General features: G+C 42.8%; 1 protein-coding gene across 1 annotated transcript; it reads right to left on the bottom strand.

Annotated features, from left to right (window-relative positions):
• Positions 1-9,356: 9,356 nt before the first annotated feature.
• Positions 9,357-11,728, bottom strand: LOC141409705 (phosphoglycerate mutase 1-like). Its single transcript, XM_074032811.1, has one exon. It carries the CDS (start codon positions 10,316-10,318, stop codon positions 9,890-9,892), a length of 429 nt encoding a protein of 142 aa, XP_073888912.1. The 5' UTR covers positions 10,319-11,728; the 3' UTR covers positions 9,357-9,889.
• Positions 11,729-17,640: the final 5,912 nt, after the last annotated feature.

Here is a 17,640-nt window from a genome sequence, read left to right as displayed (position 1 = left end):
TCTTCATGAAAGGCCAGAAGGAGCACGAGGAATTTCATCCCAAAATATGGCTCCCTGGTATAATGAGGATTTTGAGTTCAAAACCCTTAGGGATCAAGTTGGAAGATACTTTTTCCCTATCTACATAAAGATAGGATGGACCCTGCAAGGAGAACAGTTGCTCCCCTCCTTGTCTCATTATCCATTATAGGAAAGAAGACCGAGAGTGTACCTGAATGGACCCTTTTATAAGATCATGACTGTCCCTGAGGATCATTTAAGTTCCAAAGAGAACTATTAACGAATTAATTTCTGTTCCCCATCCAATCATTCTCCCTAGTAACCATTTATTGCCCCTAAATAGAATTTATATCCCCCACCATAATCTGTTTTGCCAGGATCCAAGTCCATGTTATTTCTGTAACCTCAAGATGGTATGTAGGCTTCTGAACCCCATTGGGATATTGGGCAGTCACTCTGTGATTCTCCCTGTGTACATGGTTTAATAAATTTATATACCTCTTCTTTTATTAATCTGCCTTATTGTGAGTAGGTTTTTCAGTGAACCTTGGCCCTCTGATGGATGTCCTTTCCCCTTTCCCTTACCCTATGCATCTCTTCATCTGTATCCTTAGTAATATTCTTTGTAATAAACCAGAAAATGTAAGTGTTACACTAGGTTCTGTGAGCCGCTCCAGCAAATCAATTGAACCCAAAGAGGGGGTCATGGAAACCCCAACTTAAAGCCTGTTGTTCAGAAGTTCTGGAGACCCAAACTTGCAACTGGTATCTGAGGTGGGGGCAGTTAACCTATAGGGATCTGACATTATGTCTAGGTAGATAGTGTTGAAATTGGAGAACACACAGCTGGTGTCTGCTGCAGAATTGATTGCTTGCCTGCTGGCTGATGAGGAGAAATCCCCGCATATTTTGGGGTCCCAGAAGTCTTCTGTGTTGATGACTTTGTGTTGGTGTGAGAGCAGAGGAGAAGCATGGTTTGAGAGTTTTTCCAAAGTACAGATATATTCTACAATATGGATGGACTTTTGAAACCTTATGCTGATATGCCAGACACAAAAGACCATATGTTACACAGGCATATGTGATTTTATTCATATGAAATATTCAGAATAGGTAATATATAGAGACAGAAAGCAGGTTAATGGTTGCTTAGGGCTGGGGGAAATATGAGGATTGGCAAGTGATAGCTAAAGGGGATAGAGTTTCTTATGGAAGTCATGAGAATGTTCTGGAATTAGGTAGTAAAGATGGTCACACATTGTTATGAATATACTAAGAAACACTGAATTTTACAGTTTAAAATATTTCAAAGTTTGAGACCAGCCTGGCCAACGTGGTGAAAGCCCGTCTCTACTAAAAATACAAAAACTAGCTGGGTGTGGTGGCATGCACCTCTAATCCCAGCTACTCGAGTGCCTGAGGCGGGAGAATCGTTTGAACTTGGGAAGCAGAGGTTGCAGTGAGCCGGTATTGTGCCACTGCACTCCAGTCTGGGAGACAGAGTGAGACTCCATCTCAAAAAAAAAAAAAAAAAAAAAAAAAAATTTCAAATGGAGAATTTTGTGTTATGTGAAGTTTTACAAAGGGAAAAGGAAACTTTGGTCTTATGGGTAACTCATCATTTCCCTCTTAAACTTACTGGGAGACTTAAAAGAGATTAACACATTACCAGGCAAATAATTAAAATAAGCAGTATCCTTAAGAGTAAATACAATGAAAACAAAACAAAGTTATTAAATTCTGGTCAGACACTGTTCCTTGCACAGGCTCTAATGTAAGGCCCATTTTATACTCTTTTTTTTTTTTCTTTTACATACTCCCCAGAAGAGTAACATTCTCTATTCTTTAAGGATAAATTATCAAGCCAGGTATGGTGGTGTGTGCCTGTAATCCCAACTAATTGGGAGGCAGAAGTGGGAGGATCACTTGAGCCTAGGAGTTTAAGACCATCAGATACATGCTACAATATGGATGGACTTTTGAAATATTATGCTAAGACGCCAGACACGAAAGACCACATACATACCTACATGATTTTATTTACATGAAATATCCAGAATAGGCAAATATATAGAGACAGAAAGCATAGTGAAATCCCATTATCAATAAAAAAAATATGTATGTATATTTTGAGATGAAGTCTTACTCTGTTGCCCAGGCTGGAGTGCAGTGGTGCGATCTCAGCTCACTGCAGCCTCTGGCTCCCAGGCTCAAGTGACTCTCCCACCTCAGCCTCTGGCTCACACCACCATGCTTGGCTAATTTTTGTATTTTTAGTACAGATGGGGTTTTGCCATGTTGCCTAGGCTGGTCTTGAACTCCTGAGCTCAAGTGATCTGCCTGCCTTGGCCTTGTAAAGTACTGGGATTCCAGGCATGAGCCACTGCACCCACCTCCCAAAATAAAATAATATAAATAAATATAAATTACAGATGTTAGAGACAAACTAGCAATAATGAGATTTTCTTGACATAATGAGAGAGATTAAATCATGAAAAAGAAAATATTCTCTTGAGCTGATTCAGTGTTATTTAATGCCTATCTTTGTACTATCTAAAATCATGTCCCAGCCTGGGCACAGTGGCTCATGCCTGTAATCCCAGCACTTTAGGAGGCCGAGGCAGGTGGGTTGCTTGAGCTCAGGAGTTTGAGACCAACCTGGGCAACATGGCAAGACATCATCTCTACAAAAAATACAAAAATTAACTGGCCATGGTAGTGCATATCTGCAGTCCCAGCTACTTGGGTGGTTGAGGTGGGAGGATTGCTTGAGCCTGGGAAGTGGAGGTTGCAGTGAGCCAAGATCGTGCCATGGTATTCCAGCCTGGGTGACAGTGAGATTCTGTCTCAAAATAAATAAATAAATAAATAAATAAAATAAAAATAAATAAATAAATAAATAAATAATTTATGTCCCTTAAACAGGTCTCACAGTTCAGGAAATAATCGCTCTAGCACGTGTTGTTCACCAGTAGTATGTTACTGTGGTTTGAATGTGTCCCACCAAAGTTCATGTGTTTGAAACTTAATCCCCAATGGAACAGTGTTGAGAAGTGGGATCTTTAAGTGGTGATTAGGTCATGAGGGCTCTGCCTAGATGGATGAATTAATGCTGTTGTCATGGAAGTAGGTTAATTATTGCAGGAGTGGGATCCAGATAAAAGGATGAGTTTCGCTCCCTTCTCCCTCTCATGTGTGTTCTCTTTCCCTTCTGCTTTCTGCCATGGGGTGACATAACAAGAAGGCCGTCACCAGATGCCAGCACCTTGACATTGGACTTTCCAGCCTCCAGAAGTGGGAGAAATAAATGTCTTTATAAATTACCTGTATTCTAATGGAAGAAACAGATAATACAGAAAATATATACATCACATTTCTGTGGTAATAAGCATTATGGAGAAAAACTAAGCAAGGTGGTTGGTAGAGAGTGCTGGAGAGGTGAAGGAATATGCCTATTGTATGTCAGGTGGTCAGGTAAAGCCTGTTTGATAAGGTGACAAAGTAGACCCTGAATGAAACAACAGAGCAAGCTATTTAGGTAGCCAGGAGGGGAGCATTCCAGGCAGAAGGCCGCAGCATACTCAACAGGGCCTAGGAATAGCCAGGTGGCCAGTGAGGCTGCAGAGGAGTGAGCAGGATAGAGGTAGAAGAGAGATGGGATGAGTGCAACATACAAGTCAGTGTTTCACAAATTATCACCATGCCTTACCAAAACAAACAAACAAACAAACAAACAATCACACTGGCTGCTGCCTGGACAATGTTAGGGAGCAGGAATGGAAGCAGTTACTAGGCGATTTCATTGGTCCAAGTGAGAGATGACAGTAGTTCAAACTAGGATATTAGGGGTGGGTGTGGTGAGAACTGTCAAATTCTGGGGTTATTTTGAAGGATGTGCCATCATTGCTGATGCATTAGATTTGGGTTTGAAAAGAAAGGAGAGGAAGTTTGAGGGTCAGACCTAGCAGATTTGCTGATTTAGAAAAACCATGTCCTGCTGACAGATGCAGGCCAAGAACAAGGCTAAACTGTCACAAAGGAAGTACAAGTGGACACATGTGCTCTTTATGGTTCTGGTTTATTATGAAGAAAAATGGTATGTTAGTTTATATCAGAAAGAACTGGATGACTTCCTTGGAAAATACTGAGTAAAGTGGATCTTGCTAGAGAATGCCAGTTTGAGACAGGTAACATCACATGTGGAAATCGGAGCCTCTCATTTCTTTCTAACTGGAAGTAGTGATTATATTAAACTAAAGAGTAAACAAGCAAATGATTAAGTGTGATGATTCATATTAGATACAGTGACACAAATAAGGAACTCAGGTGGTTGTTCCCATGAACCTAGATATCTGTTTTACCTTAATATCTTCCTATCCTTGCCTATTCTTTTTTTTTTTGGAGACAGAGTCTATCTCTGTCACCCAGGTTGGGGTGCAGTGGCGCAATCTCGGCTCACTGCAACCTCTGCCTCCTGGGTTCACTCCATTCTCCTGCCTCAGCCTCCTGAGTAGCTGGGACTATAGGCACCCGCCACCACGCCCGACTAATTTTTGTATTTTTAGTAGAGACGGGGTTTCACTGTGTTAGCCAGGATGGTCTCAATCTTCTGACTTCGTGATCCGCCCACCTCGGCCTCCCAAAGTGCTGGGATTACAGGCATGAGCCACCGCTCCCGGCCTCTTTGCCTATTCTTTAGGTAAAAGTAAAACAAGGTCCTGGGTAGAAAGTCAGATAGTACAACCACTCTCCTGCAGAGAGAGGCAAGGACCATTAGCCACTTCTGCTTTTTGTTTCTATAGTGATTACCTTCATGGCTCCAAAAGACATGTTTGTAGTGCCATTTCTTGCTTTTTCAATTTTTGCTATTATCTGTGGACTCTACTATGGTACTTGAAATTCAGCCTATTAACATAACCACCGTCCTGTCTTCCCCTTCCTTCTCCTGCCATTATAGCTACAACCCAATGTAGTTTGTTCCTCTACATTGAATTTACCTTTATAAGTGTAAGGGATATGTTAGTATTAAACATCTTTTTGTTCTGTCAGCTATATACAGCATCTCTTGACCCCCCACACTGTGAGACGAGGGTTTCATTAGCACTCCTGGCCTTTACCTCTCTTCTCTTCCTTGTACTCCCCAATCTATTTTGTTAAAAGAAGATCCCACTTGGCCAGTTGGATTCCTGTGGGGATGTAATTGAAAGAAGGATGCCCCTACACCTGCTTTTCATTCAGTACGCTACTGAAATTCCATCTCCCTCAAGAAAACCTTTTGGGACCTCATTGGGAAATAAGAGATGTATCTATTAATATAATCTTAATGAAATAATAGCCTAGGAGTCCATGAACCTTTAACCCGGAGGACCTTTGTCCTGTCAGGTGTTAACAACTAAAGGGAAATACAATCAGCTTTGGCTGTGCCCTAAGCAAGCAGAGGCTTATTTACTTTTCCCGTGCCCTTTTAAGCCAAAGGCTATAAAACCGCTTTAGTAACGTAACCCCTGTGAGAACTTGCTGGAGGACTTAGTGCCATCAAGTAAATTTTCAAGAGAATGTATATGAAATTTATTCTTCTCCTTGAATTTCATATTGATAAGTAAGTTGATTTAAAAGCAGCTCATTCGTTTGGAAAGGAACTGTATCCTTGTAACTGAGATTACTGGAAGAAGGTCATGAGCTGGGGAATGCGGCACTCCTGCCACCTAGTGGTTACTCCTGCAGAAACACTGCTCTTGCAAAGCACGGAAAACACAAATTAAGTTAGTATAGGAGTCAAATACAGCGAATATCCTGAATCTGGAAAACTTTAATTCCCTCCTCCCTTTGTGAAATCAGAGGAAAGAGAAGAGCACTGACAAGGGAGAATGTTGTAGGTAAACATGGATAGCCACCAGGTCTCCTGCACAAAGGGGCAGCTGCAGGAAGCAGAAAGCACAACAAATGAGCAAAGAAAGGGACAGGATCCCTCAGCAGTGGCCACTGCAGCAGCAACACAGGGCCAATTTGGGAGGCAGAATCAGCAGCAAGATCACCAGGGATAATGATGATAAAGCCACATAGTCTCAGCATCAGCAACAGCCCTAGAGACTGTGGCCTTGGGACTGTAGTACTGCTTGATTTAGGGTAAACCAATCAGGACACTCAGGGAACAACAGAAATCAACATTTCCAGAGCACGTACTCAGTTGAGGCAGAGTTTTACGTGTATGTCACATAATAGTCTATGGGGCTAGATATTTTTATTAGCTGTGTTATACAGGTGATAAAATTGAGGCTAACTAACTGGACTAAAGTCACAGAGTTGATGAGACTTAGGGCCAAGATTCAAATGCACACCAAGGTGGCCTGACACCAGCTGCAGAGCTCTTAACTACAGACATGCATTGCTCAAAGAAGGGGATATGTTCTGAGAAATGTGCTATTAGGTGATTTTGTCATTGTGTGAACATCATAGGGTGTACTTAACACAAACCTAGACTGTATAGCCAACTACACACTGTTAACAAAAGACCATGAGGCCGGGTATGGTGGCTTATGCCTGTAATCCCAGCAGTTTGGGAGGCTGAGGTGGGTGGGTCACCTGAGGTCAGAAGTTTGAGACCAGCCTGGTCAACATGGTGAAACCCCATCTCTACTAAAAGTACACAAATTAGCCAGGTGTAGTGGTGCACGCCTGTAATCCCAGCAACTCAGGAGGCTGAGGCAGGAGAATCACTTGAAGCTGGGAGGTGGAGGCAGCAGTGAGCTGAGATTGTGCCACCGCACTTCAGCCTGGGCAACAGAGTGAGACTCTATCTCAAAATAAATAAATAAATAAAAAAGGCCATGACAACTGTGGAGAAAAAAGGGAGGGTTTTATTTTCTGTAAAAAACAATCTGCAGATTGGGGAAATGCAGCCCCAGGTGTAAAACAGTGGACTCCAAGCAGGGCGGAAAGTTAGAGATTATCAAGGCAAAAACTGCAAGGCAGGGGAGGATAATCAGGGGAGTCAGGAACAGAGTCTCAATTAGATGGCCTTAAAGTCCCAAATGTCAGTTGGCAGGAGGTGGTCTTTTGGTGGTCAACTGGGAAATTCCCAGCTGCCGTTGTTTCCAGGAACTCTTCTTTGACTTGGTTGCAGAAAAACAGGTTTTGCAACATTCTCTAAGGACATGAAGAGCTTGACTACTCCCTCACCCTTCCATGGCCCCTTGGGTCTGTTTTTATTTTTGAGCCACAGGGAGTCCATTCTGTCTGTTAACTGGGGTATAATTTGACAACACGTAGGCTGTTTGATATAGCCTATTGCTCCTAGGCTACAAACCTGACAGTATGTTACTGTAGTGGATACTGTAGGCAATTGTAACACAATGGTAAGTATATGTGTATCTAAACATAGAAAAGGTACAGGAAAAATAGAGTATTATAATCCTATGGGACCACTTTTGTATATGCGGTCCATGCATTCACTAAAACTTTGTTACGCAGCATGTGACTGTACTAGGCTCTTCTTCTTCCCTCAGGGAGGAGGGAATGTGGAGTTCAATCCCTTTTTAGCTCTACTGACCTTCATGTTGAGGGATGCTTGTGAATTGGAACTCTAAGGTGATTAAGCTTGATCCTAGATCTTCCACCAACTTGCAAAAGGATATTTAGCCTTTCAGGAACATTTTCCTTGACTGGAAAATAGGGATAAAATGGTAACTATCCCATAAATTGCTCGGAAGTTTCACTGAGATAAGGTAAAGTTTCTGGCACATGGCAAATGAAGTAGATTGCCTACAGAGGTTTTTCAACAATTCTTCTCATGGTTGCAAGTACCATTATTGCTTTCTACAAGAGGTGGAATCTAGGCGGGGTTTATGATTTGCTTTGACCTCCTAGAATGTGGCAGATGTGTCATTGGCTAATTCCAAGTCTAGGTTGCAAGAGCTTTCTTTTTTCCTCTCTTGGACTGCTCTTGCCTCTATGTAAAGAAGCCCAGCCTAGACTCTTGCATGTTGAAAGACCGCATGGAAAAAGAGGCATGAGGGAGCTAGCATCCCAGCAGAGCCCACCATCTGACTACAGTCACATGAGCAAGCCTGGGTGAGCCCAGAACTCACCTGCCAACCCCCAGGATGACAAGAAATAATAAATCATTGTGGTAAACTACTAAGTTTTGGGATAGTTTGTTATGTAGCAAATAGTAAGTTCTCAGTTAATGGTATCTATTAATATTACAGTTGGTGCTGGTGAGAAATTCTGCCAGCTAGCTGGCTCATAATTTCTTAGACCACAGATTTTTTTTTCCCTTTTACCAGAATAGCTGGAAGAAACAAGAGTTACATGTGCAAATGAATACTGCTTATTACAAATGTGTCCGATCTCTTTATTAAAACAGAAAGACTATTCAGAAAGTCTATTCAGAAAGACTTTGTTAGCACCTCAAATTACCATCTACATTTGAAATAATGTGGAAGCCTATTTCTTCAAAGGTATTTACAACTCAGACTTTTCACTAAATCCATTGTACTGGGACCTTCCTAGCCATTATGTTGAAGAGTTTGAGGCATGGACAGGGACTTATCCATTTCATCTAGCATCTCAAAGCCCTGAAGATGATACTTTAACCTTCTTCTCCTTTGCATTCCCCTCCCTAAATTCTCTTTTTCTGTCCATACATATCCTTTCCCTCTCTCCTTGCCTTTCCTATCTCTTTTCCTTGTTGTGATGATTAAATAAGACCTTCCCTACTGAAATGTAAGCTCCAAGAAGGAGATTTTCATCTGTTTTGTTCTCTACAAAATATTCTTTGCTTAGAAAAGTGCCTGGCACACACAGGATGTGCAATGAATATGTGTTGACTGAATTTAATTATGCACATAAAGCTCTTAGGACAGTGTCTGACATAGAGTAGATGGCACTCAATAAATATAACCTATGGCAACTGAGTGCTGTAATAAATGAAATTATTCACATTTATCTTTCTTTCTTTCATTTTTTCTTTTGCACATCACTCCTTTATTATACAGATCAGGAAAAAGGATTTAGTACTGTTATGCTCAAATGAACACTGGACCCATGTGTCAGGGCCAAGCAACTAGAACATGATTCAGAAATCAGTCAGAGAAAGATACACTTGGACAGGACCAAGAGGCATTTCACTGTCACGAAACACGGCTGGGGAGGGATTCCAATACACACAGTAGGAAGCACTTCTAACCCTCAGAGGTCAAGGAGCGTATCCCATATTGGTGTGAGAAATGGCTTATTTTCTGATGACCACATATAGGACTATTTCAGCTGCCACGAGAAATCCCAGAAGGGTTATTGTTTTGTATTATTTATATATACTATACCTTTTTAAAAAAATAAAAGTAAATGTAACACATAAACTAAATTCAGGATTGATCCCAACCTTCTAGAGCCAGCTTCTCTGGGGTCAGGGAAGAAACAGTTGTCACATCACCATGCAGGTTACATTCATCTTCCACTGGAATGACTGGAGCCCCCAGGCAGTGGCTTAACTACCTAAGAGCACAGGACTAGCTCCTGGGGGCAGACAGGCTGTCTTGCTTCATTGGTCATGGCTTAGCATGGTTCCTCCCCACAAGTCCTTAGTAAACAAAGCACTTGTAAAAACCCAGGTCACTACCTTTAGACTCTCTTGGAACAGAGGAGCTTTTTCCACAGCTTGGGCTGAGAACCCGTGCCCTAAAAGTGCTGTTCTGACTAGATTGTATGAAGGGAGTGGGTGCAGGAGACAAAATGGCTAAAATGAAAATGGGAGCCACTGGTCCCCATCTGCAATTACAGCTCAAGATGCCTACAGATGTGGTCAGTGTGACATGTGCAGGAGGGAGGGGCAGAGCGATGCGATGGGCAGGGAGGGTGCCCCTGGGGACAGTAGCCTGCCTGCTGGCCTTTACTTCTCGGCCTTGCCCTGGTCAGCCACAGCTTCCATGGCTTTACGCATGGTCTCTTCATTACCCAGGAACTGCAGGCGCTTGATGGGCTTCAAGTTCTTGTCCAATTCATAGACAATGGAAATACCAGTGGGCAGGTTCAGCTCCATGATAGCCTCTTCAGAGAGGCCCTCCAGATGCTTGACAATGCCCTGGAGGCTGTTGGCATGGGCTGCAATTGGTACCTGTTTCCCCTCCTTGATTTGGGGAACTATTTCTTCATTCCAAAAGCGCAGAGCCCTGGCAATAGTGTCCTTCAGACTTTCACAGGAGGGTAGCTGATCTTCAGTGAGGTCTGCAAACCTGTGATTCTTACTGATGTTGTAGAAAGGATGGTTGGGCTCCATCAGAGGTGGTGGGACATCATAGGAGTGCCTCCAGATCTTCATCTGGGCCTCACCATACTTTGCAGCAGTTCCTGCTTTATTGAGATCGGTCAGACACCCATAGTGCCGCTCATTGAGGCACCAATTCTCACTACTGGCAGCCACGTCTGATCAATGACATCTAGCACTGTCCAGAGGGTCTGGATCACTCTCTTCTGCACTGAGGTGAAGCAGATGTCAAACTCAGCCGGCTTCTCACAGCGCCTGCCTGTTGCACTTCACCTCCTCATGGCCCGCTGGGCTCAGGTCGGTGTTGTACCAGCCGCTGAAGTGGTTTTCCAGATTCCATACACTCTCGTGTGCTGGATCAGCACCAATTTGTAGGCAGCCTTGGCAGCAGGCTGGGGATGCGACACTGATGGGGGTTTGCGGATTCTGGAGGCACATTTGTCTTTTTAAATGTTTGATTACTTTTAGTCTTTCTCCCTTTTCTTTCCACTCTTCTTTTCACTCTTTGTCCCTTTCTTCTTTTATCTCTTCCTTAGTCATTGCATATTCTCTGCTACCCTTACTGTGGTGTGCAAGGGACCCTCATAGATGTCATTTCACCTACCAGAGAATGTACAGAGAAAAGGTTTTGGAGCTTTGTCTTGGATGAAATGTAACCATTTGTGATTCATAGCTGACTTAGTACTGCACATAAAATTCTACTGTTGCGGTGAACCCAATTTTGGTGCTACCGAATAATGAGGAGCTTAGATGATTGAAAATGGCAAGCTCATTAGGTTGTAGCCTAACAAATGCCTGGTGGTACATGTGTGTGAGTGTGTGGGTGTTTCTAGTGCCTGTTGGTGAGTAACCATGCTACTCTTGGCAGTAGAAATGTGAGCAAAATCAAGTAGTACTGATTTAGCCAATTTTCTCTTCTCTTCCTCCATAAGGGAATGGAAATGTACTACTCAGTAGATCAGTTCTTTCTCAGGCTGGTAACATTACAGAATCCCTGCTGAAATGCAAGCTGGGCTGGTGGAAATCAGATTTCCACATCCTTTTATAAGCTTTGTTTGTCAAGGTAAATCCCATACATTTTAAAAGCGTGACTTCCTAGGGCTGGATGGGAAAATAAGAAGCTTTGAACCTATCACCAGAATCAATTGTACAGATGTCTTCATTTCCTTGGATAGTAACTCTCATAGGAAGATCTGTCTCCTCTTTTCTGCTAGTCTTTCATGTTCTAATCAAGAGTATGAATCTGCAGGTCAGTGGCTGAGTAGCTTGGGCTGAGCACAGAATAGTGTTTTTGTAGTTCTCACCAGCCTTGTTTATGCTTAGATTAGGCTCATTGGTAGCTCAGACCTCTTAGTCCTGCTGATATTTAGCAGAGTCCTGCATATATTCTTCTGTAATGTAAGACTAATGTTTCAAAAACTGAGAGTTGGCCCTGTCTCTACAAATTAAAAAAATTATTACTTAAAAAATTATACATAGATGTATGCCTGCTCACCAGCCAGGCATGGTGGTGCATGCCTGTGGTCCCAGCAACTTTGGAGGCTAAATCTGAAAAATTGAGGCTGCAGTGAGCCGTGATCATGCCACTGCACTCCTGCCTGGGCAGCAGAGCAATACCCTGTCTCAAAAACAAAGAAACAAGAAAAGCAACAGAGTTGGGAGGAGAGTGAGTCTTTGAGCCTCCCTGTCATCTTTCCTCAAAATGCTTTTAGTTGGCTGGGCACAGTGGCTCATGCCTATAATCCCAGCACTTTGGGAGGCCAAGGCAGGCAGATCACCTGAGGTAAGGAGTTCGAGACTAGCCTGGCCGACATGGTGAAACCCTGCTTCTACTAAAAATACAAAAATTAGCCGGGTGTGGTGGCAGGCGCCTGTAATCCCAGCTACTTGGGAGGCTGAGGCAGGAGAATCGCTTGAACCCAGGAGGCGGAGGTTGCAGTAAACTGAGATTGCGCCACTACACTCCAGCCTAGGGTAGAAGAGCGAGACTTCGTCTCAAAAAAAAAAAGAAAAAAAGAAAAAAATTGCTTTTAGTTGCTCTATTCTTATTCCTCCCTTCAAGCATCTGATCATCTTATAGTCAGTAACTTACCAGCTCTCCTTATGAGTTAGCCAATGTAGGAAATCTAGGAAGCAAACCTAGGCTTGGGGTGGGGAGATTTGGAGGCATCTAGACCATCAGTTCTTGAACATGCTCATTTAATTGGGTCAAAAGACCCCCAAGATATACCTACCCGAAATTCACTTCTGGTGGGGGAATAATTTGGTGAAATAAAAAATGAAAGAGGAACAAAATAACAACCCAAAGTGGCAACATCATAGCATGTTTAATGAACAAAATGATTAAAAATAGAAAAACAAGCCCGGCATGCTGGCAAGTGCCTATAGTCCAAGTACTTGGGAGGCTGAGATGGAGGATCACTTGAGCCCAGTAGTTCAAGGGTGCAGTGAGCTATGATTTCACCACTGCACTCCAGCCTGGGTGACAGAGCAAGACCCAATCTCTAAAAAATATAAAAATTAAAAAAATTTAAAAATAGGAAAACATTACATTTTAACATACTAAAAAAAAAAAAAATGCTTGAATATCGTGGGAATTCCAGCAACCTGTGTTTTCACATGTGTAGCAAGAAATTTGCCTCGTTGCCAAACTTTCTGTGAAGAGCAAAATTTTCAATATTTGGCACTACTGCGCTTTTTTTGTGAATATAAAATTTTAATTACCATTAATAATGAACAAAGGAAGCTATTAAGGACTTAGTCATATGTAAAAACGAAAGTCCTTGGGCTGGCATTTGCTGTAAGAATTAAAGAACTTGGCCGGGCGCGGTGGCTCAAGCCTGTAATCCCAGCACTTTGGGAGGCCGAGACGGGCGGATCACGAGGTCAGGAGATCGAGACCATCCTGGCTAACACGGTGAAACCCCGTCTCTACTAAAAATACAAAAAAAACTAGCTGGGCGAGGTGGCGGGCGCCTGTAGTCCCAGCTACTCGGGAGGCTGAGGCAGGAGAATGGCGTAAAAACCCAGGAGGCGGAGCTTGCAGTGAGCTGAGATCTGGCCACTGCACTCCAGCCCGGGCAACACAGCGAGACTCCATCTCAAAAAAAAAAAAAAAAAAAAAAAAAAAAAAGAATTAAAGAACTTGGATTTTAAAATCTCTTCTTGGTTCATCCAGAAGACTAATGGGCCATACTGTGCTTGGAGGCACTATGGCCTAGATGGCTATGACAGTCTTGTTTCAGGGCCTTCTCTGCTCTTCTGTTCTCTCTCTCTCTCTCTTTTTTTTTTTTTTTGAGATGGAGTCTTGCTCTGTCACCCAGGCTGGAGTGCAGTGGCGCAATCTTGGCTTACTGCAACCTCCATTTCCTGTGTTCAGGATTCTCCTGCCTCAGCCTCCCAAGTAGCTGGGATTACAGGTGCCTGCCACCACACCCGGCTAATTTTTTTGTATTTTTAGTAGAGACAGGGTTTCACCTTGTTGGCCAGGCTGGTTTTAAACTCCTGGACTCAAGTGATCCACCTTCCTCGGCCTCCCAAAGTGCTAGGATTACAAGCATGAGCCACCGCACCTGGCCTCTTTTTTTTTTTTTTTTTGAGATGGGGTCTTGCTCTGTCACCCAGGCTGGAGTGCAGTGGCACGTTTATGACTCATTGTAGCCTTGACTTCCTGGTGGGCTCAAGCAATCCCATCACCTCAGCCTCCAGAGTAGCTGGGACTACTGCCCCTGGCTATTTATTTTTATTTTTGCAGGGACAGGTGTTTCCCTATTTTGTCCAGGCTTGTCTCGAACTCCTGGCCTCAAGCAATCTTCCTGCCTGCGCCTCCTGAATTGCTGGGATTACATGCATGAGCCATCATGCCTGGCCTGCTTTTCTGTTCTTGAACCTGCAACTGTTCTCCAAGTCTTTGAGTCACAATCTGGCTTGTAAATTAAAATGATCATTCTACTGGTAGAAGTATTGGATAAGACCTTTCTGGGAGAGTATTTGGCAACAGGTTTAGAGTCAAGTATGTATCCTCATTGGCTTGGCAATTTCAGTCCTAAATAAAAAATTATGAATGTGCACAAAGATGTATATACAATTTTTTCTTTTTGTTTTTGAGATGGAGTCTCGCTCTGTCACCAGGCTGGAGTGCAGTGGTACGATCTCAGCTCACTGCAACATCTGCCTCCCAGGTTCAAGCGATTCTCCTGCCTCAGCCTCCTGAGTAGCTGGGACTACAGGCACGTGCCACCACACCCGGCTAATCTTTGTATATTTAGTAGAGACAGGGTTTTTCACCATTTTGGCCAGGATGGTCTCGATCTCCTGACCTCGTGATCCACCCGCCTAGGCCTCCTAAAGTGCTGGGATTACAGGCATGAACTACCACACCTGGCCAATTTTTTTTTAATATTAGGAAATATAGAAAGGTAGTAGGGGATTGGTTAAACAAATGATGCTATTTCCATTGGATAAAATCTCCTGTTTTCTTTCTTTCTTTCTTTCCTTCCTTCCTTCTTTCTTTCTCTTTCTTTCTTTCTCTTTCTTTCTTTCTTTCTTTCTTTCTTTCTTTCTTTCTTTCTTTCTTTCTTTCTTTCTTTCTTTCTCTCTTTCTTTCTCTTTCTTTCTTTCTTTCTTTCTTTCTTTCTTTCTTTCTTTCTTTCTTTCTTTCTTTCTTTCTTTCTTTTTCCTTCCTTCCTTCCTTCTCTTTCTTTCTTTCTTTTCTTTCCCTCCCTCCCTCCTTTCTTTCTCTCTTTCTCTCTCTTTTCTCCCTTCCTTCCTTCCTTCCTTCTTTCTTTTCTTTTCTTTTCTTTCTTTCTTTCTTTTCTCCTTTGTTTTTGTTTTTGAGACAGAGTCTCACTCTGTTACCTAGGCTGGAGTGCAGTGATGTGATCTCAGTTCACTGCAACCTCCGCCTCCTGGGTTCAAGCGATTCTCCTGCCTCAGCCTCCTGAGTAACTGGGGAGTACAGGCACCTGCCATCACGCCTGACTAATTTTTGTATTGTTTTTATTTTTATTTTTATTTTTTTTGAGAAGGAGTCTCACTCTGTTGCCCAAGCTAGAGTCCAGTGGCATAATCTCAGCTCATTGCAACCTCTGCCTCCTGAGTTCAAGTGATTCCCCTGCCTCAGCCTCTTGAGTATCTGGAATTACAGGCACCCGCCACAACACCTGGCTAATATTTGTATTTTTAGTAGAGATGGGTTTTCACCATGTTGACCAGGCTGGTCTTGAACTCCTGACCTCAGGTGATCTGCCCGCCTCGGCCTCCCAAAGTTCTGGGATTATGAGGCGTGAGTCACCGTGCCCAGCCAATTTTCGTATTTTTAGTAGAGATCGGCTTTCACCATGTTGGCCAGGCTGGTCTCCAACTCCTGACCTCAGGTGATCTGCCTGTCTTGGCCTCCCAAAGTGCTGGGATTACAGGTGTGAGCCACCGTGCCAGGCTGTTTTCATTATACATGAGACTTACTGATACAGAAAAATTGTTCCCAAGGCTAATTTTTAATTGTAATTTTTAAAAGTAGGGCAGGTTGTATGTGGTGGTTCATGCCTGTAATCCCAGAACTTTAGGCAGATTAGAAGTTTGAGGCCAGCCTGGGCAATGGGACAAAATTTTTTGTCCCTACAAAAAATACAAAAAGGAGCTGGGCATGGTACTGTGTACCTGTAGTCTTAGCTCCTCAGGAGGCTGAGGTCAGAGGATGGCTTGAGACTGGGAGGTCAAGGCTGCAGTGAGCCATTATTATGTCTCCACACTCTAGCCTGGGTGGCAGAGAAAGAACCTGTCTCAAAAAATAAAAAAAAAGGTAGAGCATTTAAGGGTATGCATAGTATAATCTTTTGTATATAAAGATGTCTGCCTATTCATAGAAAATGGCTAGAAGTATATATAATACAATGCTACTAGTAATTGTCTTTTTGTACTATTAAGAATTTTTCTGAAATGTCTACAATAAACATGTATGACTTCTGTAAAAAAGAAAAAAGTATTTACAAATACTTGAAACAGGAAAGATTACTTTGGCAGCATTTATAAGAATGAATGAGAGAGACTGGATGAGAGATTGTTGTAGTGGTTCAGGAAAATGGCAATGTAAGTAAGAACCAAGGTCATGGTGTGGATGGAGAAGGAAAAGCTGACTGAAGACATATTCAGCAGTCCTATGAGAACTGTAAACACATACCACACCTTCAAGTCAGTAATAAAATTGGTCTTTCAAAAGAGCCAGCATGATTTTTCCATATCCTTAAAGTATCTTCAAATATGCGTTTGAAGAAACTCAGGGTTTTGGCTTTCTAGCTTGTTTAGCTACATTAATGGACATACAGTTGAGCAAAAAGGAGAATATGAGAAAAGGATCAGACTGTGGAAGAAGATAAAAAATTCAATTTTGCATGTGTGCAGTTTGAAGGGCTTATGGGAGATGTACTAAGAGCTGAGTAGAGGATGCCGGGGCACAAGGAGTCCACTGAGAAGACTGAAGAGGCGTAGTGTGCCCGAACAGCCCAGAATGGGCTAGTCTGGGTTGAAAGCCTGGCAAGAATGACCAGTTGGACAAGTTTGAGGTTGCTTTCATTTCAGCTTGCTGTGAAACCTGCAAGTAATCAGCACAACAGGCACAGGAAATGAGAATAATAAAAGCGAATGAGTACACTCTGGAGGTTCTTCTGCCTCATCATGGAGTCGTAACCAAAGTTCAAGGGTCAGTGCAGCCTTTCTCAAGTCTGATCTTCAATTCACTGTTTTTCAGGTGGGGAAAGCCCTCAAGAGTCTAAGTTAAGGCACTGAAGGCCACTTTATTCCTTGCTGTGCCATAGGCACATGTTCCTGTGTTTTCTTTTCTTACTGCCTCTTCACCGGCATCAGGGCCTCCTATGGTATATCAAGATGGTCAGAGAGACCAGAGGAAGAAGTCAAAGGAAGAGAGAATATCAGGGAAGAAATTGTCAACAATAGCAGCTGCCAGAGAAGTCAAGAAATATAAGTACTGAAAAGTTCCTGTGACATTTGGCAAGGTACAGGCTATTTGCAGCCATATGTGTAGAGTACCACCAAGCTCAGATTCCCATGAAAGTCATTTTCATTCTCATGAAATAAAATCAAAGTGATTTTTTGCTTTCCTTTTTTTTTTTTTGAGATGGAGTCTTGCTTTGTCTCTCAGGCTGGAGTACAATGGCGCAATCTCAGCTCACTGCAATCTCTGCCTCCCAGGTTCAAGCGATTCTTCTGCCTCAGCCTCCTGATTAGCTGGGACTATAGGCATGCGCCACCATGCCCAGGTAATTTTTGTATTTTTAGTAGAGATGGGATTTTGCCGTGTTGGCCAGACTGGTCTCCAACTCCTGACCTCAGGTGATTCACCCGCCTCGGCGTCTTGAAGT

Source organism: Macaca fascicularis, chromosome 2 (assembly GCF_037993035.2).
Source record: "Macaca fascicularis isolate 582-1 chromosome 2, T2T-MFA8v1.1".
NCBI classification, from domain to species: domain Eukaryota; kingdom Metazoa; phylum Chordata; class Mammalia; order Primates; family Cercopithecidae; genus Macaca; species Macaca fascicularis.
The sequence above is the reverse complement of the archived record's forward strand: the minus strand, read 5'-3'. Positions and strand labels throughout refer to the sequence as shown.

Bases quoted from the DNA above. Each gene is read 5' to 3' on its own strand.
- LOC141409705 (XM_074032811.1), bottom strand. From the start codon at position 10,318: ATGAAGATCTGGAGGCACTCCTATGATGTCCCACCACCTCTGATGGAG.